The sequence below is a fragment of the Cibotium barometz genome, chromosome 29 (assembly GCF_041138505.1).
Source record: "Cibotium barometz isolate CiBa-2024 chromosome 29, ASM4113850v1, whole genome shotgun sequence".
Classification (NCBI taxonomy): domain Eukaryota; kingdom Viridiplantae; phylum Streptophyta; class Polypodiopsida; order Cyatheales; family Cibotiaceae; genus Cibotium; species Cibotium barometz.
This window is the reverse complement of record NC_141074.1, coordinates 37,001,147-37,027,803: the sequence shown is the minus strand read 5'-3', so window position 1 is coordinate 37,027,803 and position 26,657 is coordinate 37,001,147. Positions and strand designations below refer to the sequence as shown.

The 26,657-nt window shown below is 45.0% G+C and overlaps 1 protein-coding gene across 8 annotated transcripts in view; it reads right to left on the bottom strand.

Annotated features, from left to right (window-relative positions):
• LOC147622117 (cyclin-L1-1-like) overlaps nt 1-26,443 on the bottom strand; it is a 34,576-nt gene extending 8,133 nt beyond the window's left edge. For all 8 annotated transcript variants that reach the window (XR_015269649.1, XR_015269650.1, XR_015269647.1 and 5 more), the window contains exons 1-6: nt 26,109-26,443; nt 25,435-25,516; nt 25,209-25,349; nt 24,918-25,087; nt 24,487-24,754; nt 23,958-24,387 (exon numbers count right to left, since the gene is read on the bottom strand). Coding sequence is in view for 1 of the 8 variants with exons in the window: in XM_086823215.1 (XP_086679341.1) it covers nt 23,958-24,387; nt 24,487-24,754; nt 24,918-25,087; nt 25,209-25,349; nt 25,435-25,516; nt 26,109-26,260 (1,243 nt within the window). In the remaining 7 variants the exon portion in view is untranslated. The remainder of the gene's footprint in view (nt 1-23,957; nt 24,388-24,486; nt 24,755-24,917; nt 25,088-25,208; nt 25,350-25,434; nt 25,517-26,108) is intronic.
• Between the last annotated feature and the right edge of the window lie 214 nt (nt 26,444-26,657).

The window sequence follows — 26,657 nt, the reverse complement described above, 5'->3', positions numbered from 1 at the left end:
AGGGGGTGCCCACTTTTAAATAAATGTGGACCCCTAACCTTATAAATCAAAGGGTTAGAATTTAATAACATTAAACAACATGTACCATATACTTACCACCTGTTCACATGCACTGAAACTCGTCAGAATACAGGGCACACTTCACGACTCACTGGCAGGCGTCCCCGCTCAGTAAGTAACACGTCAGGCAGGCAAACACACGAATACATGTCATGCGAAAACAGTTTCAAGCATGCAAAATATGTGTGCATGTGCAAAAGTAACATGGACATATCTCCCGTTCATGGAACATGTACAAAATATCTATCGGCACAAAACTGGCACGACATTTATTACATAAAAACCTGGTCTTCCTATGGAGTGACAGTCCCATAGGTAAGACACAGTTCCAGGCACGAGTTTCCCTAGGTGTGACAGTCCCATAGGTAAAACACGGCACGAATACTGGCTCTTCCATGGCGTGACAGTCCCATGGATCGAACACAGTCCAGGTCATACACGGGTGGCACTGATCTGGCTCCCGTCCATACGACACCATCCTGCTAACACACGGGTGGCACCAGTCTGGCTCCCGCCCATGTCAGCAAAATACTGGCCTCTTCACATGAGACACCAGCCTGGCCTCAAGTGAACGAGACGCAAAAAGTAGGAATGGACCAAATGGTCGGCCAATTGGTGACATCCCCCCGGGCTTCTAAAGAGTTGACCTCAACTTAAAAGCCTCAAGATATGCCTGCAACAACTGTGGATAATCTGCAAAATAATCCTCATTTACCCATTTGGCATCAATAGGCAAATAATTTTTAAACTTCACAAGGTATCTCCTGGAAAGCTTTCCTGCAGGTAGCTTTCTCTCCTTGTGAAAAACAATCTGTTCTGGCTGGAGGATCTCCTCAAGCTCTTCAATCTCTGGCGGATCTTCTGTGACAGGCTCATCAGGATCTGGCCCCACATATTTCCGAAATAGACTCACATGAAAAGCATTGTGAATCTTCCAATGACTAGGTAGAGTAAGCCTGTAGGACACTTCATTGATTTTGTGAATCACCTTGAGGGTCCATAATAGCGAGGAGAAAGCTTAGGATATGATCCTTCTCGTCCTGGCCTCTTCCGAAGCCTAGCCTTCTCAAATTTCAGCAATACCCAATCACCTTCTTTGACTTCCATGTCCCTTCTATGCTTGTCAGCAGCCTTTTTATGCTTATCCTGAGATCTTGCAATGGCTGTCCGCACTTGACCAAAGGCAACATCCAAGTCACGAACATATTCATCAGCTGCAAAAATCTCATCCTTTGTACGAAGGATGGGTGGCAAGACCACTCTGCCATAAATAATCTCAAACGGAGCCTTTCCTGTGGAAGCATGGATTGTATTGTTGTAGGCAAACTCAACAAGTGGAAGATACTTCTCCCATGCACTCTTTTGATCTGCCACATAACATTTCAATAAATCCAACACAACTGAATTTGCAGCTTCACTTTGGCCATCCGTTTGGGGATGATAAGCTGATGAAAATTCAAGCTTAGTACCCATATTATCAAACAAAGCCCTCCAAAATAGGCTTGTAGTCCTGGGATCTCTATCCCCAACAATGGATTTGGGCATACCATGATGCTTGAAAACATTAGCAAGAAAAAGCTTTACCATATGATCAGCTTTGATGGTTTTCTTGACGGGCAAGAAGTGAGCTTGCTTGCTAAACCTGTCCACAATAGTCCAAATAGCATCATTCCCATGCTGGGATCTAGGCAAATCCATAATAAAATCCATCGTGATACTTTCCCAAGGTTGCGAGGGAATAGGCAATGGCTGAAGCAAACCTGGAGGCTTTTGCCTATCAAATTTCACCTTTTGGCAAGTGATACATGCACGCACGTAAGCCTCAATGTCTTTACGCATGCTTGGCCAAAAGAAATACCTCTCAATCATGCGAGTAGTAGGCATAATACCTCTATGACCAGCATAAGGTGGAGCGTGACATTCGTCCATAACCTTTGGACGCAAATCCTTCACCACACATAGGCAATTATCCTTCATGAGATAACCCTCGTTGATAACATAAGAGGTATGTGAATGACCAGCCATCAAATCAGTCCATACATGGCAAAAATCAGCATCCAAATGATACAAATCTCTCATAGCAGATAGATCTCCATGAGAGGCCACTGAGACTGCAGCAATATAAGGCCTCCTAGATAGTGCATCGGCCACCACATTTTTCTTTCCTGGAGTATGCACAATCTGAAAATGAAACATGGAAAGAAAATTTGCCATTCTCATTTGCTTCTCTGAAAGCTTGGTTTGAGATAGAAAATATCTCAAGCTTTGATGATCTGTCTTGACTACAAATTCAGCCCCAAGAAGGTAGTGTTTCCAAATCTTTAAGGCGTGAATTACAGCCAAGAGCTCTTTCTCATAGATATCCATATGAAGCTCAGCATCATGCAAACGACGGCTCTCGTATGCAACTGCATGCCCTTCTTGATTTAGGACAGCTCCTATGCAATCACCACAAGCATCACATTCGACCACGAATGACTTGTGCAAGTCAGGAACAATCAATACTGGACCACATATGATCGCATGCTTGAGCTGCAAGAAAGCATCCTGTTCCTTTGAAGTCCATTTGAAAACAGTTTTCTTCTTCGTGAGATCATGTAGAGGAGTGGCAATCATAGCAAAATGCCTTATGAAACGCCTGTAGTACGAACATAATCCCAGAAAACTACGTACTTGATGTACGTTTTGTAATTCGGGCCAATTCCGAATAGTCTCTATCTTTGCAGGATCCATTGTAACTCCATCTTTGGATACAATATGTCCCAGATAATGAATCTCTGAAAGGAAAAACTCACTTTTCTTGGCATTGACGAAAAGTTTATGCTTCCGCAACTCTTCGAACACTGTGACCAAATGAGTTCTGTGTTCCTGCTCATTCTTGGAGAAAACCAAGATATCATCAAAGAAGACTCCTGTAAACTTGCGATGGGATCGGAATATCCTATCCATCATACGATTAAAAGTAGCAGGAGCATTGGTGAGACCAAAAGGCATTACCAAGAATTCATATAATCCGAAGGCTGTCCTGAATGCAGTCTTATGGACATCTTGTGGCACCACGCGTATCTGGTGATAACCACTCTTCAAATCAAGTCTGCTAAAGCAAGCTGAGCCATCAAGCTTATCCAAGATATCATCAATACGTGGAATAGGAAATCTGTTCTTGATGGTAAGCTTGTTCAAAGCTCTATAGTCCACACACATACGGAATGATCCGTCCTTCTTTTGAACTAGAAGTACAGGAGAGCAGTAAGGTGAGGAACTGGGCTGAACCAAACCTTTCTCTAAAAGCTCGTTTACCTGCTTCATAATTTCCTCTTGTTGTGCAGCACTCACTCGGTATGCGGGTTTGTTAGGTGGAGAACTACCTGGCACAAGATCTATGCGGTGATCTTCGGGCCTTTGGGGAGGTAATTCACCTGGCAACGAGTCAGCAAAACAGTCTTTGAATGCATTAAGAAAATTCAGCCTATCATTAGACATAGCATCCACATTTTGATGATTTGGCACAAGACTATCACGCACAAAAACCAAGTACGCTGAAAGACTCTTTTTCATTGCTTTATTAATTTGGATGTGTGATACAACTGGGATGGAATCCCCTTCTTTGCCAGCATCAATAAAATGCATGCGGCCTTTATGCATAAAAGAAATCATATTGGACTTGTAGTCTTTGCGGGGCTCAAGCCTATGGTGCCACGGCTTGCCCAACAATACATCACATCCATTCAGAGGAGCAACTAAGAAATGCTCATTGTCAAGGTAGCCCTGTATATGAATACGCAACTTCCCAATCAAAGGGGTAACCTGCACCTCTTTGCCAATAAATGCAGCTTCAGCTTCAATCTGAGGTCCCATGTTTTCAACCTCAATTCCCAATGCAGCTGCCATTTGCATAGAGATGAAATTGTCAGTTGCACAGTCATCAAACATAAATAGTGCGGGCTGATCCTTGATTTGCCCCCAAGCCTTGCAAACCATTCTCTCTTTAGCATCATGACCTGTATTACCTTGCACATCAAGAACTGCATGAACATTTGCTTTGTTGTGCTTGTCCTCGTGCTTTGGTTTGCGATCTGGGCATTGCCGAAACATGTGGTCTTTGCTACCACAAGAAAAGCATTTTCCATCCTTAGCATATTGCTCTCTTTGCTCCGGGGTTAATCCAAATTTGTTCTTTCTTGGGCCCTGTTCTTTTGATGTGTTATTTTCAGCTTTACCACCTTTGTAGGGCTCTCGGAAGTTCTTTTTAGATGGCTGTCCGCCCTTTTGCTGATTTGGGGCAGCCTTGTCCTTCGCCTTGGAACCTCCTTGATCCTGCTTGATCTTAAGCACCAATTGCTCTGTAGCAAGGGCAGAAGCTGTGAGTTGCTGCAATGTATGTTTTGGGTGCAATTCAATACCCGATCTATATGCAGGTTGCAATCCAGAACGAAACTTCCTTTTTCTTTCCTCCTCTGAGATTAGCATGAAGGGAGTCACTTCCAGCAACACTTTCCAAAATTTGTTAACATACTGTTGCACACTCTCATTATCTTTTTATTCCAGCCTGTCCCACTTTTGAGTGAGAGTTTGCTCTGCATTGGGTGGCAGGAACTGAGCATAAAATCTATCTTTGAATTCCTTCCAAGTAGAGATGGGATCCTTGGTGATCTTTTCGGTGATCCACCAATGGGCAGCAGTGCCTTTCAGAAACATGCTAGCATGGCGCACCTTCGACTTTTCTGTAAAGTCTTCATCGCTAAAAGCAATGTCGAACTGTGCCACAAACGCTAACACCTTAGAAGCATCGTGTTCACCATGAAAGACATCAAATTTGACAGATTTATCACCTGCTTTGAACTCCTTGAGCTTCCTGGCATGAGGCTCATGGTCCTCTCTTTTTCTTTTCCCCTTATCCAACGGGGTAGCCCTGTCTGCAAGGGCTCCATGGGCCGTCAAAGAAGCTTCATGGGGCACGGTGGCATGTGCTCCACGAACTCGAAGCTCAGATGCATGTGACTTACCTGCATATGGCATAGTCTCTCCATGAGACAACTCAGAAGGCAAAATTTTTCTGGAAGCAGACCTGTCACCATGAGATACATATCTGGCATGCATGTGACTTTCGTGCCCTCCATGAGCACTGGCATACATAAATCTGTCAGGCTTAGTGCCTTGGGGAGAGGATGCATGTCGAGAGGTGACAGTCACCTCTTCCTTTTGCATATAAGATTTCAGCCTCTGGGATGCGGGATCTCCAAGCTTTAAACGAGGTGGATTTCTGAAAATCAGCTCCCCGTCATCCCCCTCTTTGATATCACCTTTGCAAAGGAGATAGGCAAGCGCCAACTCCCTTGGTTTCTTGCCCACTTCACGAGCCATTGATTCAAAGGTTACATCAACCATAGCATCAGCCTTCCTGGCTTCAATAGCACTTTGTAGATGAGGATCTTCATGCAAAAACTTCAATTCTTGCTCTTGAGCCTGCAAAAGTTTTCTCATATGTTCCATTTCAGCTTTCATAGCATCAGGGTCTTGTTCAAGCATAACCGTCTTTCCTGGAGACAGTTGACCCTTGGATTCACTATCAAGAACCCTTTCAAGGGGCTTGTGCCTACCACGCAGGGCATCAGACCCACGAGAAGCACTAGAAGGACCCCTCGAATTTGGCACTTCCAAAGGGTTGCCTTGGCTGTCCATTGTGTTCAAAGTTTGCTAAAAGCGGGATGTCCAGTACACAGGTTCGTTTCCCCACTAAGAAGAGGGAAACAACCGTGCTCTGATACCAATGAAACCGATCCCGTCAAGTGGGAAAGACTCAGTTGGACACCTACACGTTTAATAGCACAACTTTAAAACCACAAATATGAAATGGACAACTTAAAACAACTTGAAATTTAAATGAACAGAAATGGAAAGATGGACACCAGCACTGGGGCCGGAACGGGCCGACCCCCCCCTCAATATATAATATATTTATTGGGAGTATTTAAAGAATACAATGCTCCATGGGTTCTGAGAACCAGATCATGTCCATGCACATATGAAAACAGTACTAAACAAATAGCTCGAATTTCGATGTAGAAGCTCGAAGCAGATTGACCACTAGTGTGGTCCAATCGCTACGGTCCTGTGCTTTCACTGGACTCCGCGGAGAGCACCACACTGGTGTTCCGAGACCACGCACAGACAGGCGCTCTCGTACTAACGCCTGGCTCTCCCGATCTCAGCACCTTTGGACCGAGGTTCGCCCATATAGCTTGGACAACCCGGCACCGAACGGGTGTAGGCCGAGCGGGACGAATCTTTTACCAGATTTAAACATTAAATGATTTACTCAAATCTGAAAATCACTTACTTGTAGTTGATTGATAGAAGACCAAGACTTGTGGTGTTTAAAGCCACCCAGGAGATGCAAAGTCCTCTTGTAGAACGCAAATGGAGATGATGTACCACCACCGCAAGAGTCCACAGCCGCCTGCTGTGAAAGGAGGAGTACCCACTTGCAAGGAAGGAGAGGCCACAGCATGGAGGAACCGGTTGATTTGAAGAGGTAGCCGCCTGTTGAGAGTGGGCAGTCCACTTATAGATGGTGCGAAGCCTTACCACAGCATGGAGCACACAGGCGCCTACAAGGGCAGCACCATATGGAGGCAGCCTCCTGGGGATGTAACGCAGCCTGTGTGGAAGGGAAGCGATCAGCTGTACAGCCACCTGTGAGAAAAGGAACGCCTGTAGCAGCACATACGTAGCAGTGCCCTGTGAAGATGGCTGGCCCACGTCTGAAAGCAAAAGCAGCCGCCTGAAGGAATGGTAAGCGCAGCCTGTTCTGCAGGTTTCAACAGTCGCCTGGGGAAAAGGCGCAGCAGCAACAGGGTCAGCCGCCTGTAGATAGTCCACGCCTCAGAGCAGCCAGCAATGATATTCAGCCGGCTGTAGAGAGGCAGGCAGCGTAGCCTGAGAGGAGCCGGAGTGCTGGTCGCCGGTAGTCTACGTGAGAATGAGGCGAAGGGTGATGGACCAACCAAGAAGCGATGCCTCCCCCGCTTGAAGAGAGACCTTCTTTTTTAATAAAATCATGTGGAGATAACCTTAGCTTGCATGTGGGGAATTAGTGGGGGTTGGTGACGCCCACCCCCACACTCACTTAAAAGTGAGGCTCCCCACCTTGGCCCCAAAGTGGGTGCCCAAAGGGGGTGCCCACTTTTAAATAAATGTGGACCCCTAACCTTATAAATCAAAGGGTTAGAATTTAATAACATTAAACAACATGTACCATATACTTACCACCTGTTCACATGCACTGAAACTCGTCAGAATACAGGGCACACTTCACGACTCACTGGCAGGCGTCCCCGCTCAGTAAGTAACACGTCAGGCAAGCAAACACACGAATACATGTCATGCGAAAACAGTTTCAAGCATGCAAAATATGTGTGCATGTGCAAAAGTAACATGGACATATCTCCCGTTCATGGAACATGTACAAAATATCTGTCGGCACAAAACTGGCACGACATTTATTACATAAAAACCTGGTCTTCCTATGGAGTGACAGTCCCATAGGTAAGACACAGTTCCAGGCACGAGTTTCCCTAGGTGTGACAGTCCCATAGGTAAAACACGGCACGAATACTGGCTCTTCCATGGCGTGACAGTCCCATGGATCGAACACAGTCCAGGTCATACACGGGTGGCACTGATCTGGCTCTCGTCCATACGACACCATCCTGCTAACACACGGGTGGCACCAGTCTGGCTCCCGCCCATGTCAGCAAAATACTGGCCTCTTCACATGAGACACCGGCCTGGCCCCAAGTGAACGAGACGCAAAAAGTAGGAATGGACCAAATGGTCGGCCAATTGGTGACAACTGGGCTCACATTGGACCAGTTTACCATCCCAGGTCCTGCACCTTCTGTACAGATATGTCTACGTGGCATCCAAGTGCGGGATGCACGTGACATCCCCTTCTGCTTAACTTGACGGAAGCTGCATAGCCTCCAAATAATCCGTCAATAACGCCGGTAGTCTTCGAAAAACTCCTTGTCAAGCCATACCGCTTCATGGGTCCCTCGGTCCTGAAACTTCGTGAGGAACTGTCTCTGTCTTCGGTCTGAGCCATGCTTGAAACGGTGTAGAAGGATCTGTTCTGAAACCATAACTTCTCCTTCATCAATAATATCTGGTTCCGCCTCGTCTTTAACTTCTGAAGGGATATGACCTGCATATGGCTTTAACCAATTGACGTGAAACACATCGTGCATAGTCCAACTCGGAGGTAGCTTTAACTGCATAGACACCTCATTAATCTTCTTTTGGTTGGGAAAGGTCCGAAGCTCCTGAGAGACAACTTTGGGCATCGCTTGCCCACCTGTTTCAACCTTTGCTTCATAATCTGAAGATAAACCCAATCTTCTTCCGAAAACTTCATATCCCTTCGGTCTTTATTGGCCTGTCGAGTGTAGACCTCTTGCGCTTTAGCCAACCTGTCTTTTACGGACTCTAAAATCTCCTTGTAAGACTCCGTCACTCTGTTCGCTTCAGGTACTAAAGACGAGGTCCTGGTTAACAATGATTGGAAAGGTCTTCCAAATACTGTCTCATATGGAGTCCAGCCATAGCTAAAGAAAAAGAATCATTTAAAACAGCTTGAACTAAAGGCAAATAAGATTCCCACTTACCTTGCTGATTGTGGACATAACACTTCAGCACATCAAAGGCCAAGTGATTGTATATCTCTGTCTGGCCGTCTGTCTGTGGATGGAATGCATTGGAAAAAATCGATTTAGTACCAAAGTTATCAAACAATGCCCTCCAAAAATGACTGGTAATCTTGGCATCTCGGTTTGACACTATGGTCCTAGGAATCCCGCCAATCGGGTACCGATGCCGAATAAACAACTGGGTAACATCCTCAGCAGTCACATTGGTCCTGCAAGGAATAAGCATAACAAATTTGCTAAATCTATCAACAATAGTTAAGCACTGCGTATTACGCTTACTCGGATTGGGAGGCAGATTCATGACAAAGTCCATTGAAATATCTTAAAAATGACCCTCAGGAATTAGCAAGGATTGTAACACCCCTATCTTCTTTCCACGAGGAGCTTTCACCTTTTGACAAATATCATAGCGTTGGTACATATGTAAACACATCTCGCCTCATCTTTGGCCAATAATATTGCCGTTCCAATTTCTCCAGAGTTGAATTCATGCCCCTATGACCACCAGTAATGGCGTCATGGGCATCATGGAGAAGAGCTGCCTTAGACGACTTCATGACACACAGTCGACCTTTGTAGAAAAGCCAACCATCGCGTATCAAAAAGTCGCATGGTCCCGTGGCATCCAATGCCTGTTCCCACTGTGTGCCGAATTCCTTGGAATCCGCGTACATGTGCTTCATGTCATCTAGTCCTGTACCAACAAGGTGGAATCTAGTGGTCTGAATCGAAGTCACTTGTCCCTTCCTGCTCAAAAGCATCGGCCACTAGATTAGCCTTTCTTGGAAGGTACTCAATCATACCACCGAATTGCTGGGATATCTGACTCTAGCGATGGTGTCGATCACTCCGCTGTGCACTTGGCATTGTTTGAATCCAGCGTAATGCCTGATGATCAGTGCGAACCTCAAAGTCACGGCCATAAAGAAAATGTTTCCAATGTTTCAAGGCCTGTATAACTGCTAGGAGTTCACGATCGTAGACTGAGTAATTTTTCTCTGCGGCAGTAACTTATGAGACATGTAAGCTACTGGATGACCATTCTGTTGTAACACACCGCTAATTGCGATGTTACTCCCATCGGTGATCACCTGAAATGGTTCGTCCCACGAGACAAGTGCTAAACAAAGCGCTTTTGATGAAGCCACCTTGAGGTTCTTGAGAATGCCTCCAATGCTCATGGAGTCATTCGAATCCGTTGCCTTCTCGTCTTCACTCCCTTTAGCAGATCGGTGAAATCTATCAAGAGGTCAGAAAACTGGTGGAGTATGCTTGGCATATACCCACAAAGGATCTGATGTCATAGGCTGTCTGAGGTACTTCCCAATTGACAATCTCAACCACTTTAGCCGGATCAAGTCGAATGCCTTCGGCACTAACTATGTATCCCAAGTAATGCATCTGGAACAGATAAAATTCCGACTTCTTTTCATTGACATAGAGCTCGTTCCTTTCCAGCAACTTAAGAACTTTCTCCACATCAATGTCATGCTGCTCAACCGTAGCTGAAAATACCTGTATGTCATGAACACACACTTTGCAATCAAATCCCAGAAAACACGCATCATCATGCGGTTAAATGTAGCTGGGGCGTTCGTCAATCCAAATGGCATGACCACAAATTCATAGTGGACCCATTTCGTATGTAAGGCTGTCTTAGGAATGTCCCCCTCCACAATCCTCACCTGGTGGTACCCACTCTTTAAACCAAGTTTCGAGAACACCTTTGCTCCATTTAGCCTCTCGAGAATATAATCTATTCGAGGCATCAAGAATCTCCTCTTGATAGTCAGCTTATTGAGTGCACAATAATCGATACACAAACGGGAAGACCCATCTTTCTTCTTGACAAATAAGATCGGGGCTACAAATGGCAACACGCTGGGACGGATGAAGCTAGATTGCAACAATTCTTGGAGTTGGCGGTCCAACGCCGATTCCATTGCCTTGGAAAGGCGATAAGGAAACTTGCTCAGGGGTTCCGAGCCTTGGAGGAGGTCAATCTTGTGGTCCTCCGATCTGGACAGGGGAAGCTGGGGAGGGAGACTGTCTCGAAGAAAAATCTTCTAGAACTTTTCATGGAGCGCCGAGTACTTCTCGGAAGCACTGGCCCCTGTCTGGGCTGTCTAGATGTATATCATCGCACAATGTGTGCCTTTCCTGACTGCTCGCTTAGCCTGCAAGTGGCTTATGAGTGGAAAGTTTGGAATTCCTAGTTCACGCTTAATGGTCACTGGGGCGTTTGACACATTCCGATCGATCTGGAACATGTGCTTGTCCCACTTAACATCAGGAAGAAACTTGTGAAACCCAAAATTATGTTTGCTCCTACAAGAGGAGCAACCATAAAATCACGCACAAATTCTATGCCCTGAATAACTAGTTTAGCACCTAGAGCTTCATACTTGACGCTCGTTGTCATGCTTGTGCTAAAACCCTCAACCTGTTTGTCCACCGAAGTCAGGACGAAACGCGCACGTCTAGCGGCCTGTTCCGTGACCACATCCTCCGTGTTGCCGCTGTCAAACAAGACGACTCTCTGGCCACCTATGTAGCCAAAGAACTCGAGCAATTCATTGAGCTCATACTCCTGGCCATGGACGCCCTTCTACTTATCTTCGAGCTCCCGGCTAATAATTGTTCCAACTGAAGCACCGAGATTTGAAAAACTAGGGGCAGCCACTAGGGTCTCGGTGGGAGAGCTGAGCTCACCACGGAAGCTCTGGAGGCAACGGCGGCAGGCTTTGGAGGCTTCTTAGGACACTCCCGAAAAGTATGTCCTTTTGTATGACATCTACCCTCCTTCTTGTACTGAGAAAGCTCCTCAGCACTCAACTTGCCACCTGTCTTGCCTCCCTCTGCTTTCTGGTCTGGAGTAAGCTTAGACGCATTGTTCGAGTTTTTGGAGCCAGAGGCTCCCGAGCTCTGTCCTGGGCAAGACCCCGTCTGGTCCTGGCCTTTTCCCCCACGAGGTGGTAGCCTTGGGAGTAGCTGGCTGGGAAGTCTTGGGCTTGCCACCATTATGCTTCATTTCTGCACTCTGCGCAAGCGAGAGTGCGTCTTCAAAGGTGGCTGGCCTAAACATACGCACCTTCGGGCCATACAAAAACTGCCCTTTCTTGTCCGAATCAGATAAGCCTAATTGCAAACATAAAGTCGAAATTCTATTGGCAAACTAAAGGACTGGTTGCATGTTTTGACGCGCTCCCCTGAACTCGTCTTGGAGTCGCTCAAGGTGGTGGGGCGGTATAAACTCGTCCCCCACATAAGCTGCCATACCTAATCTGGTGTGGGCATGAGCCCACTGAGTCCACCAGGGAATGGCCTCACCTTCCAAGTACCAACTGGCTAAGATCACTCTGTCAGTATCTGTCTTTTAACAGCAGCAAAGTAAGCTTCAAACTGATGCAACCATGAATAAAGAGTTGTGGGGTCGAGTTTACCATTATACTTACTGAAGTTCATTTTCTCGGGAAAATGATTCGAGGGCGCCGCCGATGTCAATCTGGCATCCAAAGCTGCTAGGTAACGCTCGTGTTCCACACGTTGCATGGCTTCGTCTTCACATTGTCGGATCTCCAATGCACGCATCCGTAACTCAAGCAAAGAGCTCGGTTGCGGTAGCGACCCCGCGAGAGGTTCCCTGTGTCGAGGATCTGGAATCTAGGGGAGAGGGAGAAGGAGATGGAAAACGCGACGCTGGAGAACGGGTACGCTCTTCCAGAGCCAAGATCTGCACCTTCTGCTCTTCCAACTTGATTGTCTGGTCTGCGATTGCTCGCATCATCTACTGGAACATATCTGTAACACCCAAGCCTGGTGCACTCTAGTCCCAAGGTTCTTGGTCTCTCTCGTTGTCGAAGCTTGCCATAGTAGGAAAACGCACTTCCTTTCCGGAGCGCAATCTAACCATCCACTATGTGTGTGGAAGATGTCCGGAGGCTTCCGGAGGCTGAAAACCAACCGTCCTTCGAGGAACAGGAGTCACTCTGAAAGGGGTAGTCCACCGGCGTCTGAAAACCAACCACACGAGCGAGAAAAAATTCTAGTTTCTTTGTTGAATCTTTGCACTTGAAGTAGGCTCTGATACCACTGTAACATGCGGAAGCTTCGGAGAAGATTGGTAACTTCAATGCTCAGAAATCAGCACACTTTTCGCGACGGAATTAACGCACAAACTGAATGAAGATGTGCAGAAAATAGAGAGAGAGGGGGAGAGAGGGAGGACGCAATATTGGGTCCCAAATACCCTCTGTAAGGCCCCCACCACGGATGGTGTATTTGCTTTATTAGAATGATGTAAATCTGAAAGAAAATACAGGAAAACTTGACCTTTCTTGGCTAAGAAATCTCTACCCTTGACCTGCAGTCCTTCACCCCTTTGCTTTAGCAACTCCTTGGCTTTTCTGGACCTTGTTTGCCTTGGCTCTTGGTGAATTATGAGATAACACAAAGGGATTGTGGGCTCACTATTTATACTACTCCATAAAAGCAATCGGCCAATATAGTTTTTGTCCCACGACTGTAAATCAGCATTAAATGCTGAATAATTCAGATAAAAAGCTACGCTTTTCTCCATGGCTGGCTGGGCATCATGTGCGTTATTCTCTAGGGGCTGGGCACTGAATTCCCTCTGTCTTGAGGGCTAGGCAGCCTGTGTGGGCTGCCCCACACTTGCCCTACAGCCATCAAAGACTAGATGTGGTCGGCTGCCCCTGGCATGCCCCTAGAGCTGTCCTACAGCCTATCCATGGCTGGTGGGTTCAGCCAGGGCCTTCCTGGCCCTCATGGGGGTGGTTTCACACTATCCCCATGCCCACACTAAGACTTGGGGTAGCCCTATGGGCTGGCCCCTTTTCCTAAAAGCAAACCCTAACTACCTACACAATGATCTGGCATCCAGTACCATACCAGATACACAGAATCACAGTCATCGTTCCAAAGGGAGACTCACAGCGCAAACTAGCACTGTTTCATGTGCAGGACAGTGCACACCTCATCTTGGACTCCTGTGCAGGACAATGCACACCTGACCTCGGACGATTGGGATGGATCCCTGGCTGACTCGTCCCGGACTAGGCTCACATTGGACCAGTTTACCATCCCAGGTCCTGCACCTTCTGTACAGATATGTCTACGTGGCATCCAAGTGCGGGATGCACGTGACACAAAGGTCTGGCATCCTGTAGCAAACCAGATATACTAAACATCTGGCATCATTCCACAAGGAGACTCACAACGCGGACTGGCACTGCTTCATGTGCAGCACAATGCACACCTGACCTCAGACGCATAGAGTGGAACCATAGTTGTCTTCGAAACTAGTCCTGCACATGAGGTACGTAAAAAACGGTACGGTATGAAACTATGCAAGCGAAACTATTACGAAACTAATTTTTTTAATGGCCTTTTTTATGTGACTTTTTTTTATGTCCGTTTTGTTTTCTTCTTGTTTTGTTTTGCTGTTTTTTATGGCCGTTGGCAATGGGGGCTTTCTACCTTACCACCTTCTCTCGACTTTGCATCCCTAAATGTGTACAAATATCTATTTTTCAAGTGTTTTTTAAAGTCTACCGTACCTCTATCGAACTTATTTTTTCAAAATAAAAAGTCCTGTACTGGTATCGTTTTTTCGAACCTTCGTCTCGTTTTGGACCTTCGTATCTAACAACTATGAGTGGAACCCTCGCTAACTCGTCCCGGAATGGGCTCACATGGGACTAGTTTTCCACTCCATGTCTTGCACCTTATTGTTCATATATGTCCACGTGGCATCCCAGTGCAGGATACACACAAGGTGGAAAAGTATGGTAAGGTACGATACAGTAAGGTACGAGTTGAGATTTTGAGGTACATTAAATATGTAAGGTCCGTAAAAACATAAAAAAATATACTATATAGTTTACATATATATACAAAAAAACGAATAACAAAACAATTCATTTCTAAACATTCAACTATGGACGGTGAAAAATTGGTAACTACGAGAGAATCTTGGGCCAAAGGTCAATCGGGGGGGGGGGACTTGCCACGTACAGATCCATACAGTACAATATTGTACTGTACACTAAAACGTACCTTATAATAAGGTACGTCGTACTTATGCAACATTGGATGCACATGACATCCCCTTCTACTTAACGGAAGCTGCATGGCCTCCAAATAGTCTATCAATAAAGCCAGATAGTCATTGAAGAACTCTTTGCAAGCCATCACTTCGTGAGTCTCTCGGTCTTTTTGTAAGGAACTATCTTTGTCTTCGGCCTGAGCCATGCTTGAAGCGGTGCAAAAGGATCTGTTTTGAAGCCATCACTTCAGCTTCATCAATGATATCTAGTTCCGCTCCATCTTTCACTTCTGAAGGAATTGGACCTGCATATGGTTTTAGCTAACTAACATGGAACACATCATGCATAGTCCAACTTGCAGGTAGCTTCAACTTCGTTGAAACGTTCAAAGCTCCTGAATGATAGCTTTGGGCATCGCTTGCCCACCTGTTTCAATCTTTGCTTCATGATCCGAAGATAAACCCAATCTCCTTCTGAGAACTTCATATCCCTTCGGTCTTTGTTTGCATGTCGAGTGTAGACCTCCTGTGCTTTAGCCAACCTGTCTTTCATTGACTCCAAAATCTCTTGTGTTCGCTTCAGGTACTGAAGACGAGGTTCTGGTCAATAGCAACTCGAATGGTCTTCCAAACACTACTTCATATGGAGACCTGCTAATAGCTGAAGAAAAGGAATCGTGGTCTGGCTCCAGCGGTATTGTCAATCACTCCACCGTGGACTTGGCATTGTCTGAATCCATCGTAATACCTGATGGTCAGTGCGAACCTCAAATTCACAGCCATAAAAAAATGTTTCTAATGTTTCAAGGCCTCAATGACTGCTAGGAGTTCCCGATCATAGACCGAGTAATTCTTTTCTACGGGCAGTAACTTACGAGACATGTAAGCTACTAGATGACCATTCTGTTGTAAAACACCTCCAATTGCGATGTTACTTGCATCGGTGGTCACTTGAAACAGCTCATCCCACGATGCAAGCGCTAGACAAGGTGCTTCTGACAAAGTCACCTTGAGGTTCTTGCATGCCTACAACGCTCGTGGAATCATTCGAATCCGTTGCCTTGCACCCTTTAGCATATCAGTGAGATCCGCGGAGTGGTCAAAAAACTTATCTATGTGGGTAGAGTATATCTGGCATATACCCACAAAGGATCTGATATCAAATGCAGTCTGTGGTACTTCTCAATTGACAATCTCGACCACCTTGACTGGATCAAGTCAAATGCTGTAACATACCTCCGAGATTAACCAATTATGATTAAAGATAATCTTAAGTTTTGGATGATACAGATTTCAATAATAAATTCCAACAAGTTTTCAAAAGTTTTCAATAGCAAAAATTCTAAGTGTTAAAATTAAGTGAAAATTCAAGTTTGAGTTTTCTATTAGTTAATATGCTCAAAAGCAACCTTCGAGTGTACATATAGACATGCAAATCGAAATTTCATGAAAAAGTAAACATGACCTATTTTTAGAGTCAACTTTCACATACTACTGATTTTGGTGATTCCGCCCACGTTGGGTTGTAGACCGCATACGTTTTGGTAATTTTAAGTACCCACACAACTAGTTTTTTACTTTTCTCTAATTCCAAATAGATTGGAAGATATTACTCTCCTAAGAGACCAGTTGTCAAGCTTTGCCTTAGAAATTGCTATCAAGATTGACTATCTTATCTATACAGACAACACATAAGCATAGTTAAGACTTAGCTATAGTGACTAGAGATGATGTCGCTGGTTACAACATGATAATTGATTATGTTAAAAACAAAGATTCCCATGTAACTTAAAAGACTAAGAGAAGTTAAGGATTGTTTGAATTAAAAGCTTATTTTATACTTGAAGTTGATTTTGATTGATTTGAATATGCATGCCTTGAAAGATTATAGACTAAAGATGAGTGTAAGATGATATATATGACTTGTGATTGCTTTGTTTTGGAATGAATGATTAATATGCATGTGTGTGATGAGACTCGACATGATTTTAAGATTCGGACCGGCCGTCATTAGACAAGGAACGCTAGACAGAGAACGAGATTTATGCCCTCTGGGAGCCATGTGGTAGAACCCAAAGAGGACGAGATTCAGAAAGAGACATACCCGGGATCGTCACGATGTCAGTGTGGAGATTGGGTGGACGGGCATCAAAGAAAGCCCTAGATTGGCTAGATTTTGGTCATTATAACTAACCATGTTGTTGAGCATGGTGATGATGACAGAATCTTTGAGATAGACATATACATATTGATTGATTAAGATGATATGCTTTAATTGATAGAGATTTATATTATGTGAATGTTTGTTTGAGATTACATGACTCTTTGCTTATGTGATAAGAATCTTGAATATGACATGCATACTTATTTTGAGAGAGTTGATTCGATTATATTGCTATGTAAAAATAGCACGATTAAGTGAGTTAATATTTTCTTAGATTAAGTTATATAATTAAGATATGGTTAGATTTGGAACCGTCACAGATGTCCTTGGCACTGATAATGTATCCAAGGTAGAGAACCTCGAACAAATAAAATTCCAACTTCTTCTCATTGACATAGAGCTCGTCGCTTTCCAGCAACTTTAGGACTTTCTCCACATCAATGTTATGCTGCTCAACGGTAGCTGAAAATACTAGTATATCGTCCAAAAAAATGAACACACTTTTCTATTAAGTCCGTGAACACACGCATCATCAAGCGGTTGAATGTGGTTGGGACATTCATCAAGCCAAAAGGCATAACAACAAACTCATAGAGGGCCCATTTTGTACGGAAAGTTATCTTGGGGATGTCCCCCTCAACAATCCTCACCTGTTGGTGCCCACTCTTCAAGTCGAGTTTTGAGAACACCTTGGCCCCATTACTGTTAGACATCATCCCCTACTTGCTGGCTTCCTATTTGGTGTCCTATTTTAGCCTCTAGGGCTGACCATGTTAATCAGAGGGGCTGGTCACCCCTCACTCATATTTTACCCATATTTATTCCCCATTTTATAGTCTTGGGATTTTCCACAGTCGTGGAGGTATTTATCCCTAGTCGGCTGCCTTCATGTAGAGGTATATATAGCCGGCATGCCTCCCTCATATTTTACTGCTTGCATTGCTTGCCTAGCATGTCTAGCTGCAGTCCCTCACTTACTAGGTTCTCCCCTCTTGCTCGGGACATGTATTCCTTTTGATGATGATATTGAGAGCAGGTTCTCACCTGTGTTTCCTCTCCATCTTTCTCTCTCTCTCTCCCTCCTGTGTTTCCACTTCCCTTCTTCCGCTGCACATTCTATCATGGTATCAGAGCACCGGTGATTTTCAGCGTTGGATGCTCCCTCCTATACCTCTTCATATCTGCGTTTTTTCTGCCCCTGGACAGACCTGCGTTTTTGCGTTTTCAGCAAGGGCAGCAGCACATAAGGTTGCTGCGTTTTTCTTCAGGTGGCTGTCTACAGCAGTTTGCAGCAATTCTCAGCGTTCATACCCCCCCTGTAGTGCTGGTCGCCTGTTTTGTACAGGCCAGTAGCAGCATATTTGCTGTGTTTTCTTCTTCTACAGGTTTCTGATGCTTGCGATGCCAACCTTCTAAGAGGATGCTTTTATAGAGCATTTGGCTACTCTTGGTACAGAGTTGGAGCAGATTGACTCTATTTCTTTTGAGGGTTCCAATGAGGAGCAGTTTGCTTCTCCCAGGATTGATTATATACAGGATCTCATCTTGGTTGGTTATGAGGTTTTTCATACTTTCTCCAGGCTGGATACACAACATTCGACTTCGGGGAGTGTTCTTACACTTGGGTTTGGAACCATTATTTGGAGCACCACGTCGCAACCTATATGGTTGTTTTCTTCCAGCGGAACTGTTAAAGTTATGCATCTCATGTGGGAACCACCTTTATAGATAATTAACTAATTATCATGTATAGGTCGGTCACCCTTGTGAGAGCATATAAATAAGCTCTATACCCACCATTGTAATCTCAACTTCATTGCTAATTAATATCAAGCTTGTTCGGCTATCTCTCTCTCTCTCTCTACGTGTGCGTGTGTGTAACACTTCCACAGCTAGATTCTTGACATGGTATCAGAGCCCTAGGCTCGTGATTCTCGGCAGCACCACGCAAGGAGCAGCAGGAGAAGAAGAAGAAGGCGAGGCACCTGGCAGTAGGTAGCAGAACGTGGAGAAGGCGTTGTGAGCAAGGCAGGTTGTACACCAGTTGCATGGGCAGCAGTAGCAGAGGCGGTGGTTGACATCTTTCTTTGTGGTCCCGCATCTGGCGCAAGGCAGGCCAAGCAAGGCACAAGGCAAGCAGCGTTTGGCGCAAGGCAGGCCAAGCAAGGCACAAGGCAAGCAGCGTTTTCTGTCTAGCAGGAGTGTATGCAAAGTGAGAGCAGCGTTTTTTTGTCTGGTGGCCAGCTTGGAGACACCAAGAGCAGCAAGGCTGAGCGGGCTAAGCTGAGCACAGAGGAGCGAGAGGAGCGCGTACAGTGGAGGCGGCAGCGACAGCACATACAGGTGCTGCGTTTCATTTTCCAACGGATCAGCGCTTCAATTTTTTTTTTAAAAAGTTTTGTGAAATCAAAGATCTTGTTCCCGCGCCTAAGTGAAAAGCTTGTCCAGGACAATTGAAACATCGTTCCCATGCACGGTAAGCTCTACAAGCCACTTTCCAAGAGCCTTGATGAATTTTGGCGGGTGTTTCCTGAATCCTAGCTACAACTGTGATGGACTCTCCATGCATGAGCAAAGTATTAGATTTGGCTATGAAGCGACAAGGATATCTGTACCAGTGGACATGTGTACAACAAAGTTTCCGTGTTGTGGAGTTGGTTCCGAGACTCAGATCCGAGGACCCTAACCATCACTCTTTGGCAGTTTCCAGTTCACAAAGGATAGTTTTCCTGATAATCAATTGGTTGACATCGAGGTTGCGGATGATTTCCATGCTAACATCTTGTGGCAAGCCATTTGGACCAGGGTTCCCATTATCCAGGAGCAGTGAGACTCTGTATCTTCTTCGGGCTATTGCAGCAGAGGGGGATTGGGAGGTGTCAACTTCAACGTAACTATGGAGATACTCCCCTCACATGTTTCAGCCAGAGAGAGGCACGTGAGGGGGAGAGGGGGCTAATCAAAGCTTCCATCAGGTGTATTGGAACCGTGTGACGGAGTTCAAAGCACATGCATCTGGCGAGAAGAACGGCTTGACAACACTATGGACGTGCTTTTGTTTGCAATTCATTGTGGTAAGACTATGGACGGGAGGAGTTCTTGGTTCATTGTCAGAGGATTTTGGGCGTCATGTGTCAACAGTTCAATGTTCAGAGGATTTCTTGAACGTGTGTGTTCTCAGTTCAACGAATGGGGGATCATGAATGTGGAGTTGTCTACAATTCATTATTCTATGTGGCAACTGAAGCTCAAGATGGCATTTTCTTGTGAAGACAGGTTGATTGGTGCATTTTCCGAGGTGTACTCAGTAGTTGCAAATGCTGAGGTGTCCATGGTTACATCGTCATCGACTTGGCTTTCCCATCTATGCCCACTATGAGCTGCAGAGGGCGTGTTAAAGTTATGCATCTCATGTGGGAACCACCTTTATAGATAATTAACTAATTATCATGTATAGGTCGGTCACCCTTGTGAGAGCATATAAATAAGCTCTATACCCACCATTGTAATCTCAACTTCATTGCTAATTAATATCAAGCTTGTTCGGCTATCTCTCTCTCTCTCTACGTGTGCGCGTGTGTAACGCTTCCGCAGCTAGATTCTTGACAACCGTGTACCTGGCAGCTTGTTCTGTTGCTTTTGTAGCAGAGTTGCTGAGGAGATTGCTTGTGGAGCTTTCTTGGTACTTGTTTCTGCAGTCTTTCATCTTTGATCGAGGACAGCGTCTCTTCTTGGAGTTAGCTCAGCATCCGGTGCTGAGAGGGGGTGTTAGACATCATCCCCTACTTGCTGGCTTCCTATTTGGTGTCCTATTTTAGCCTCTAGGGCTGACCATGTTAGTCAGAGGGACTGGTCACTCCTCACTCATATTTTACCCATATTTATTCCCCATTTTATGGTCTTGGGATTTTCCCCAGTCGTGGAGGTATTTATCCCTAGTCGGCTACCTTCATTTAGAGGTATATATAGCCGGCATGCCTCCCTTTTACTGCTTGCATTGCTTGCCTAGCATGTCTAGCTGCAGTCCCTCACTTACTAGGTTCTCCCCTCTTGCTCGGGACATGTATTCCTTTTGATGATGATATTGAGAGCAGGTTCTCACCTGTGTTTCCTCTCCATCCTTCTCTCTCTCTCTCTCCCTCCTGTGTTTCCACTTCCCTTCTTCCGCTGCACATTCTATCAATTAAGCCTCTCAAGAATGTAATCTATTCGAGACATCGAGAACTTACTCCTGATAGTCAGCTTATTGAGTGCATGATAATCGACACACAATCGAGAAGACCCATCCTTCTTCTTGACAAACAGGATTAGACCTGCAAATCGCGACACACTGGGTTGTAAATGGCTTATGAGAGAAAAGTTTGGGATTCCTGGCTCACACTTAATGATCACTGGGACTTTAGACACATTCCAATCAATCACGAAAGTGTCCTTGTCCCACTTTATATCTGGCTGGAACTTGTGAAACCACTGAAGGCCCTTCTACTAATCTTCAAGCTCTCGACTAGTGATTGCTCCAACCAAAGCACTAGGATCCGAAGAACTAGGGACAGCCGCTAGGGTCTGTGTGGGAGCTGGGCTCACCACTGAAGCTATGGAGGCTCAGATGTATGTCTGTGGAGTGGTAATCTTCTTAGGGTATTCCCTAGAAGTGTGTCCTTTTGTATGACAAAAGAACGCCTATCTTCCTTCTTGTACTGAGCTCCTCAGCACTCAATTTACCACCTGTCTTGCCTGCTTGAGCTTTTTGGTCTGGAGTAAGCTTGGACACATTGGTCGAGTTCTTGGAGCCAGAGGCTCCCACGCTCTGTCCTAGGGAAAACACCATCTGGTTCTAGCCTTTTTCCCTCCCAAGCGTTAGCCTTGAGAGTAGTAGGCTGAAAAGTCTTGGGCTTTCCGCCATTGTGCTTAACACTCTACGCAAGCGAAAGTGCGTCTGCAAAGGTGTCTAGCCTAAATATACACACCTCCTATTGGATTTGTGTGTCCAAGTCATAAAGGAAATGCCCTTTCTTGTCCTTATCAGATAAGCCCAACTGCAAACATAAGTTTGAAATCTTATTGGCAAACTAAAGCACTCCTTGCGAGTTTTGATGTGCTCCCCTAAACTCATCTTCGAGTCGCTCAAGGTAATGGGGCAGTAAAAACCGCTACTTAAGGTCGAGGACAAACTCATCCCAAACATAAGCTGCCATATCTAAAATCTGGTGTGAGCATGAGCCCACTAGGTCCACCAAGGAATGGCCTCACCTTCCAAATACCAACTAGCCAAGATCACTCTGTCAGTATCACTTTTTCTAATTGCGGCAAAATAAGCTTCAAATTGATGCAACCAGGAATACAAAGTTGTGGGGTCGAGTTTACCATTATCCTTACTGAAGTTCATTTTCTCGGGAAAATGACTCGAGCAAGCCGTTGGTGTCATTCTTGCATCCAAAGCTACAAGGTATCTTTCATGTTCCACGCCTTGCCAGGCATCATCTTGTGCAACAGCATGAGCTACTACTGCACAGTCTTCCATTTGTCGAATCTCGAATCTCCAATGCACGCGATTAGCTACGATAATTGTCTCAGCGATTGGGAGTTGGAAGTTGAGAGGTTGTTTGGTTTTTTGCGACCTTGATTTGGTTTTGATTGCCTTTTGTTCCACGGAGATAGTCCTATAGGAGCAGTGATTTATGACTAATCTGGTTCTTATATACCTAATTATGTGAAAAGATTAGATATGTGAAAACTTAATTTTGGAGTCAGTTGCTTGAGGTGTTGGACTCTCTCATATTCATTTTCAAGAGTGGAAGTGTCTTAGGTGGTGAAGTATGTTAACGCTAACCACATGGTTGGTGGGGCCTATCCCATAAGTTATAGCTATATATGAGTCAACAGCTATTTATAGGTTGATTGAGGCTATATCAATGCTGTATTGTTTTGTATCCTACTGGTGTGGTCTGATGAGGGAAGCATGTGCCTAGGCCTGGGACATGGTCAATGTATGCCTTGGTCCAAGGGGCTCAAGGGTGTTCTACGGACACAGACCTACGGTTGTGAGCTAGCCTGCACCCCTTCTATTTGGTACTAATCTTGTTGCTTGTGATTAGGCTGATCTTGGGGAGATCTTACATAAATATACAGAATAAACATCATTCCCACACCTTCACAATCTATTCCACCACATTTCATGTGAACTGCTGCAGATTTCCCACTTCACATGAACTGTGGTGCCTCTAACTACACTGCATCATCTCTACAGGCTTTGTGGGCTTCCAAAGATTGTTCTATCATCTTAACCTTTATCTGTGGTGCACAGCAAGTGTGTCCCAAATGACACAAACACTGGAAATCATCAGCACGGGACCTCTTGCTCTGTGAAAGCTCAATCAAACCAGTATAACCAACCAACCTCGTTAAACGCACAAGCCTAGACCTCCAGCTGGGTATTGGGGCCTGTGCGCGCTGACTCTTGGGGATAGCAACTTTCAAGCTAGGAATAGATTTCCTTGGCTCATGCTTGATTCGGTCCGGTTAACTTGACAGGCACAAAGTTCAGCTGCTTGAGCGGTTATGGGACTGCATTTTATTTTGACCTTGTCCACATGCGTAGTCTGTTCTATCCAACCTTGGAAGATGAGCTAGAAATGCAAAGCTCATTTCCATTATTGGTGCAGACAGCTCACCAATCCAGACCACGTGTGAGGTCCTGCAGAGCAAGGATGCGCGAGAAAAGTTCATCCTTTTGTGCAAAAGAGAGCTGACTTCCACAGCATCTAGTCAATGTGATTATACAATTCGTTATGAGATCCTGTGCACCCATATATACACAACATACACAGTATGCACTCATTCTCTATTGCATCAAAGTGAATTACTGAGTTCAAGCCTATTAGAGATGCCTGTGACAATGAACCCTGTGATGAATAAGAGAAACAGCAAAATAGCACAATCAGATCCAAAACAAACCAACCTGAATCAATAATTGTTTCCTTGTGATAATCTCTTTTCTTTGCTCGCTCTCGATCTCTTTCATAATCAATTTCTCGACCCTTTTCACGGTCTCTGTCCCGGAACTTCTCGCGATCCCAATGCCTTCCCTTCTCTCGGGACGTTGCCCTGTTTTTGTCCTTTTTCATCCTGATATCGGTATTTGTGCCTTCCTTGTTTCTATCAGGTGTCATTTCCTCCTGTTCCTGAGCTGCCTTGGCTGTCTCATCTGAAATCTCTCCATTGGCGGTAGGGACCCTGGCCTCATCGCAAGGTTTCCTTAAATCCTGTGAGGAAGACTTCTTCAGTTTGTCAAGTGCTGCCTTGACAATGGACTCTCGTGCATCTACATCAGGAGTGGGCATCTGATTCTGTTCAGTTCCATTGGCAATTACAGAACCTGCCAAACAATCCTGCAAAGGAGTATAGTGACAATTTTTAATGAAAAAACGTCTTAGAAAACAAACAAAAAAAAAGGCAGAAGTTGCAATCCTGTGAGCCATGGAACTTGCCTTCACGCATGCAGGAGGATCCCATGCCCTACTTGTTAACACAAACGACTTGGAATCTTTGCCAACCTCAATGTAGCTTGCCTTTGGCAGCCTGTAGAGGTTTGCCAGAACTTTGCATACTTCTTCAATATCATCCTTCTCTGCATCAAATACCTTCCACCAAGGAGGACTTTCTGGCAAACTGACATTAAACCTCCGTGCAGCAGCATAGACAACACCACAGGCAACCACTTCACTTTTGAAGCGAACTGAAAGCGTAGTCCGTAAGCTGGCAGAAAAAATGAGAGTAATGTAAGAAAACACCTGGATGGGATGGTTATTCAATAATTTCAATCCATCAAATGTCCAACCACTATCCCTAACATCTATCAAATTACTGCATCATTTGATATGACAATCTACATCCAACCAAGCTCTTATGTTTTGTGTACCTGTCATTAGCTAAGTTCCACGCTTCTTGCATCAGCTCTGGTGCAGCTTGAAGCTGCAGCAAGTAATTAATAATAAACTTATGTGGATGCTCTACATGACAGATGAACCCCATCTCTTTCAGAAGATGGCGTTCTGTTCTAACTAAATCAATCTTCAACTCTTCATACCTCTGCAAACGAAAGAGCAAATTCAACTGTAAGAGATATGGCATAGGTGAGACACATTTAAAAGAGGCAGAAGTTTTTGAAGGAAAACCTCACATTCCCCACCTGCGAGGAATGTAAACTAACCTTGGAGAAAGGGTCTAGCAGCTCAAGAGGCTTGTTTTCTCGACGACACTCGATCTTACTGAATACATGTAAAACATGCTGAGTTTTCTTTGGACTTTCCTCCAGCTTTGCAGCCAGCCAAAGGCAACTTGCAGCTACTCTCTACAAAAGACAAGTACGACAATATAAGCTGTGGTTCTATGAAACGTCACTCAAAATCACAAAGAAGAGGGATTTGAATGCAAACCTTCACATTGAATCTGGCAAATGACTTCTTGCAGAAGAAACGGTGGAGCAGCACCTGGCCTGTAGCCATGACTGCTTGAGGTCTGTGGTTATGATTGGTTAAGGTATAACCCTAGACGGGAAATTGACCCTTCAACAACATTGCAAACCCTAAAGGCATAACTTACACCTGATAACAATGTTGCGACTCTACAAAACATACAAAACCCTAACAGATGTTGCAAACCCCCCCAAAAAAACATATCCAAACAACCCTAAAAACTCCCAAACACTCTAGCTAAGGATGGTGGGAGTTCGAATCTCCCCTCCCCTCACTCCACAAGATGGAGTGGTTTGAGAATTAATTGCAAACACTAAACAACATCACCAAACCCTGACAATGCTGTTGCAAACCCTAAAATTCATATCCAAACCCCTGCCAGTACGATTGCTAGCCCTGTAATTCACATGTTGCGAATTCTAAACAGTATATCCAAATCCTGACCAGAAAGTTGCAAGTCAAATGCTAATTGAAAGAAACTACAAATCAAACGCTACCCCCGATGCTAGAAACCTAATTACCCTACCAACGGATCCCCCTTGATTTCTACCTGATCTCGCAATACTGCAGATACACATGAAATTAAATTGAAAGAACAGACGGAAAGGGTAAGAGACTGCTCATGAGGAGGATACAGCTTGAGTAGTATTCCGCTCTCCTGTATGAGCTCGCATCCGTAGAGCCGAAGAACAGTTTCTGTCTCCTCGTCGACGCCATCCTTGCGGGAAGGTGAATTCTGTAGCTGCTCCTGCGACAAGTAAAAGGTGTCGATGGCGGTGTAAATCATTAGCTATGGCTGTGAGAAGAGGACGCCCGAAGGTGCAGAGGCAGAGAGAGGAAAACGCACTCGGAAAAAAAAAAAGCTCAAGCAGAGGCGGAAGATCAAGAAGGTTGAAAACTGGCTATGGTGAAAGCTGTGCGTGTGAAATGGCAAAACTGGCCTAAGGGGCCACAGTAGCTAGGCACTGGCGCGAGTTCGAATCCATCTCCCCTTCACTCCACGGAAGATCATCAAACCACATTATACTTTGGATAATTTAGGATCTTGATCATTGACAATATCAACTACCAAGCCATAAATGCTAAACAAATGAGAAAGTTGCACAACTGAGATTTTCTCTTTCCTAGGAATCTTCCCTTCTGAAGAGAGCAAACCATTCCAAATAGAATACTCTCTGAAACTA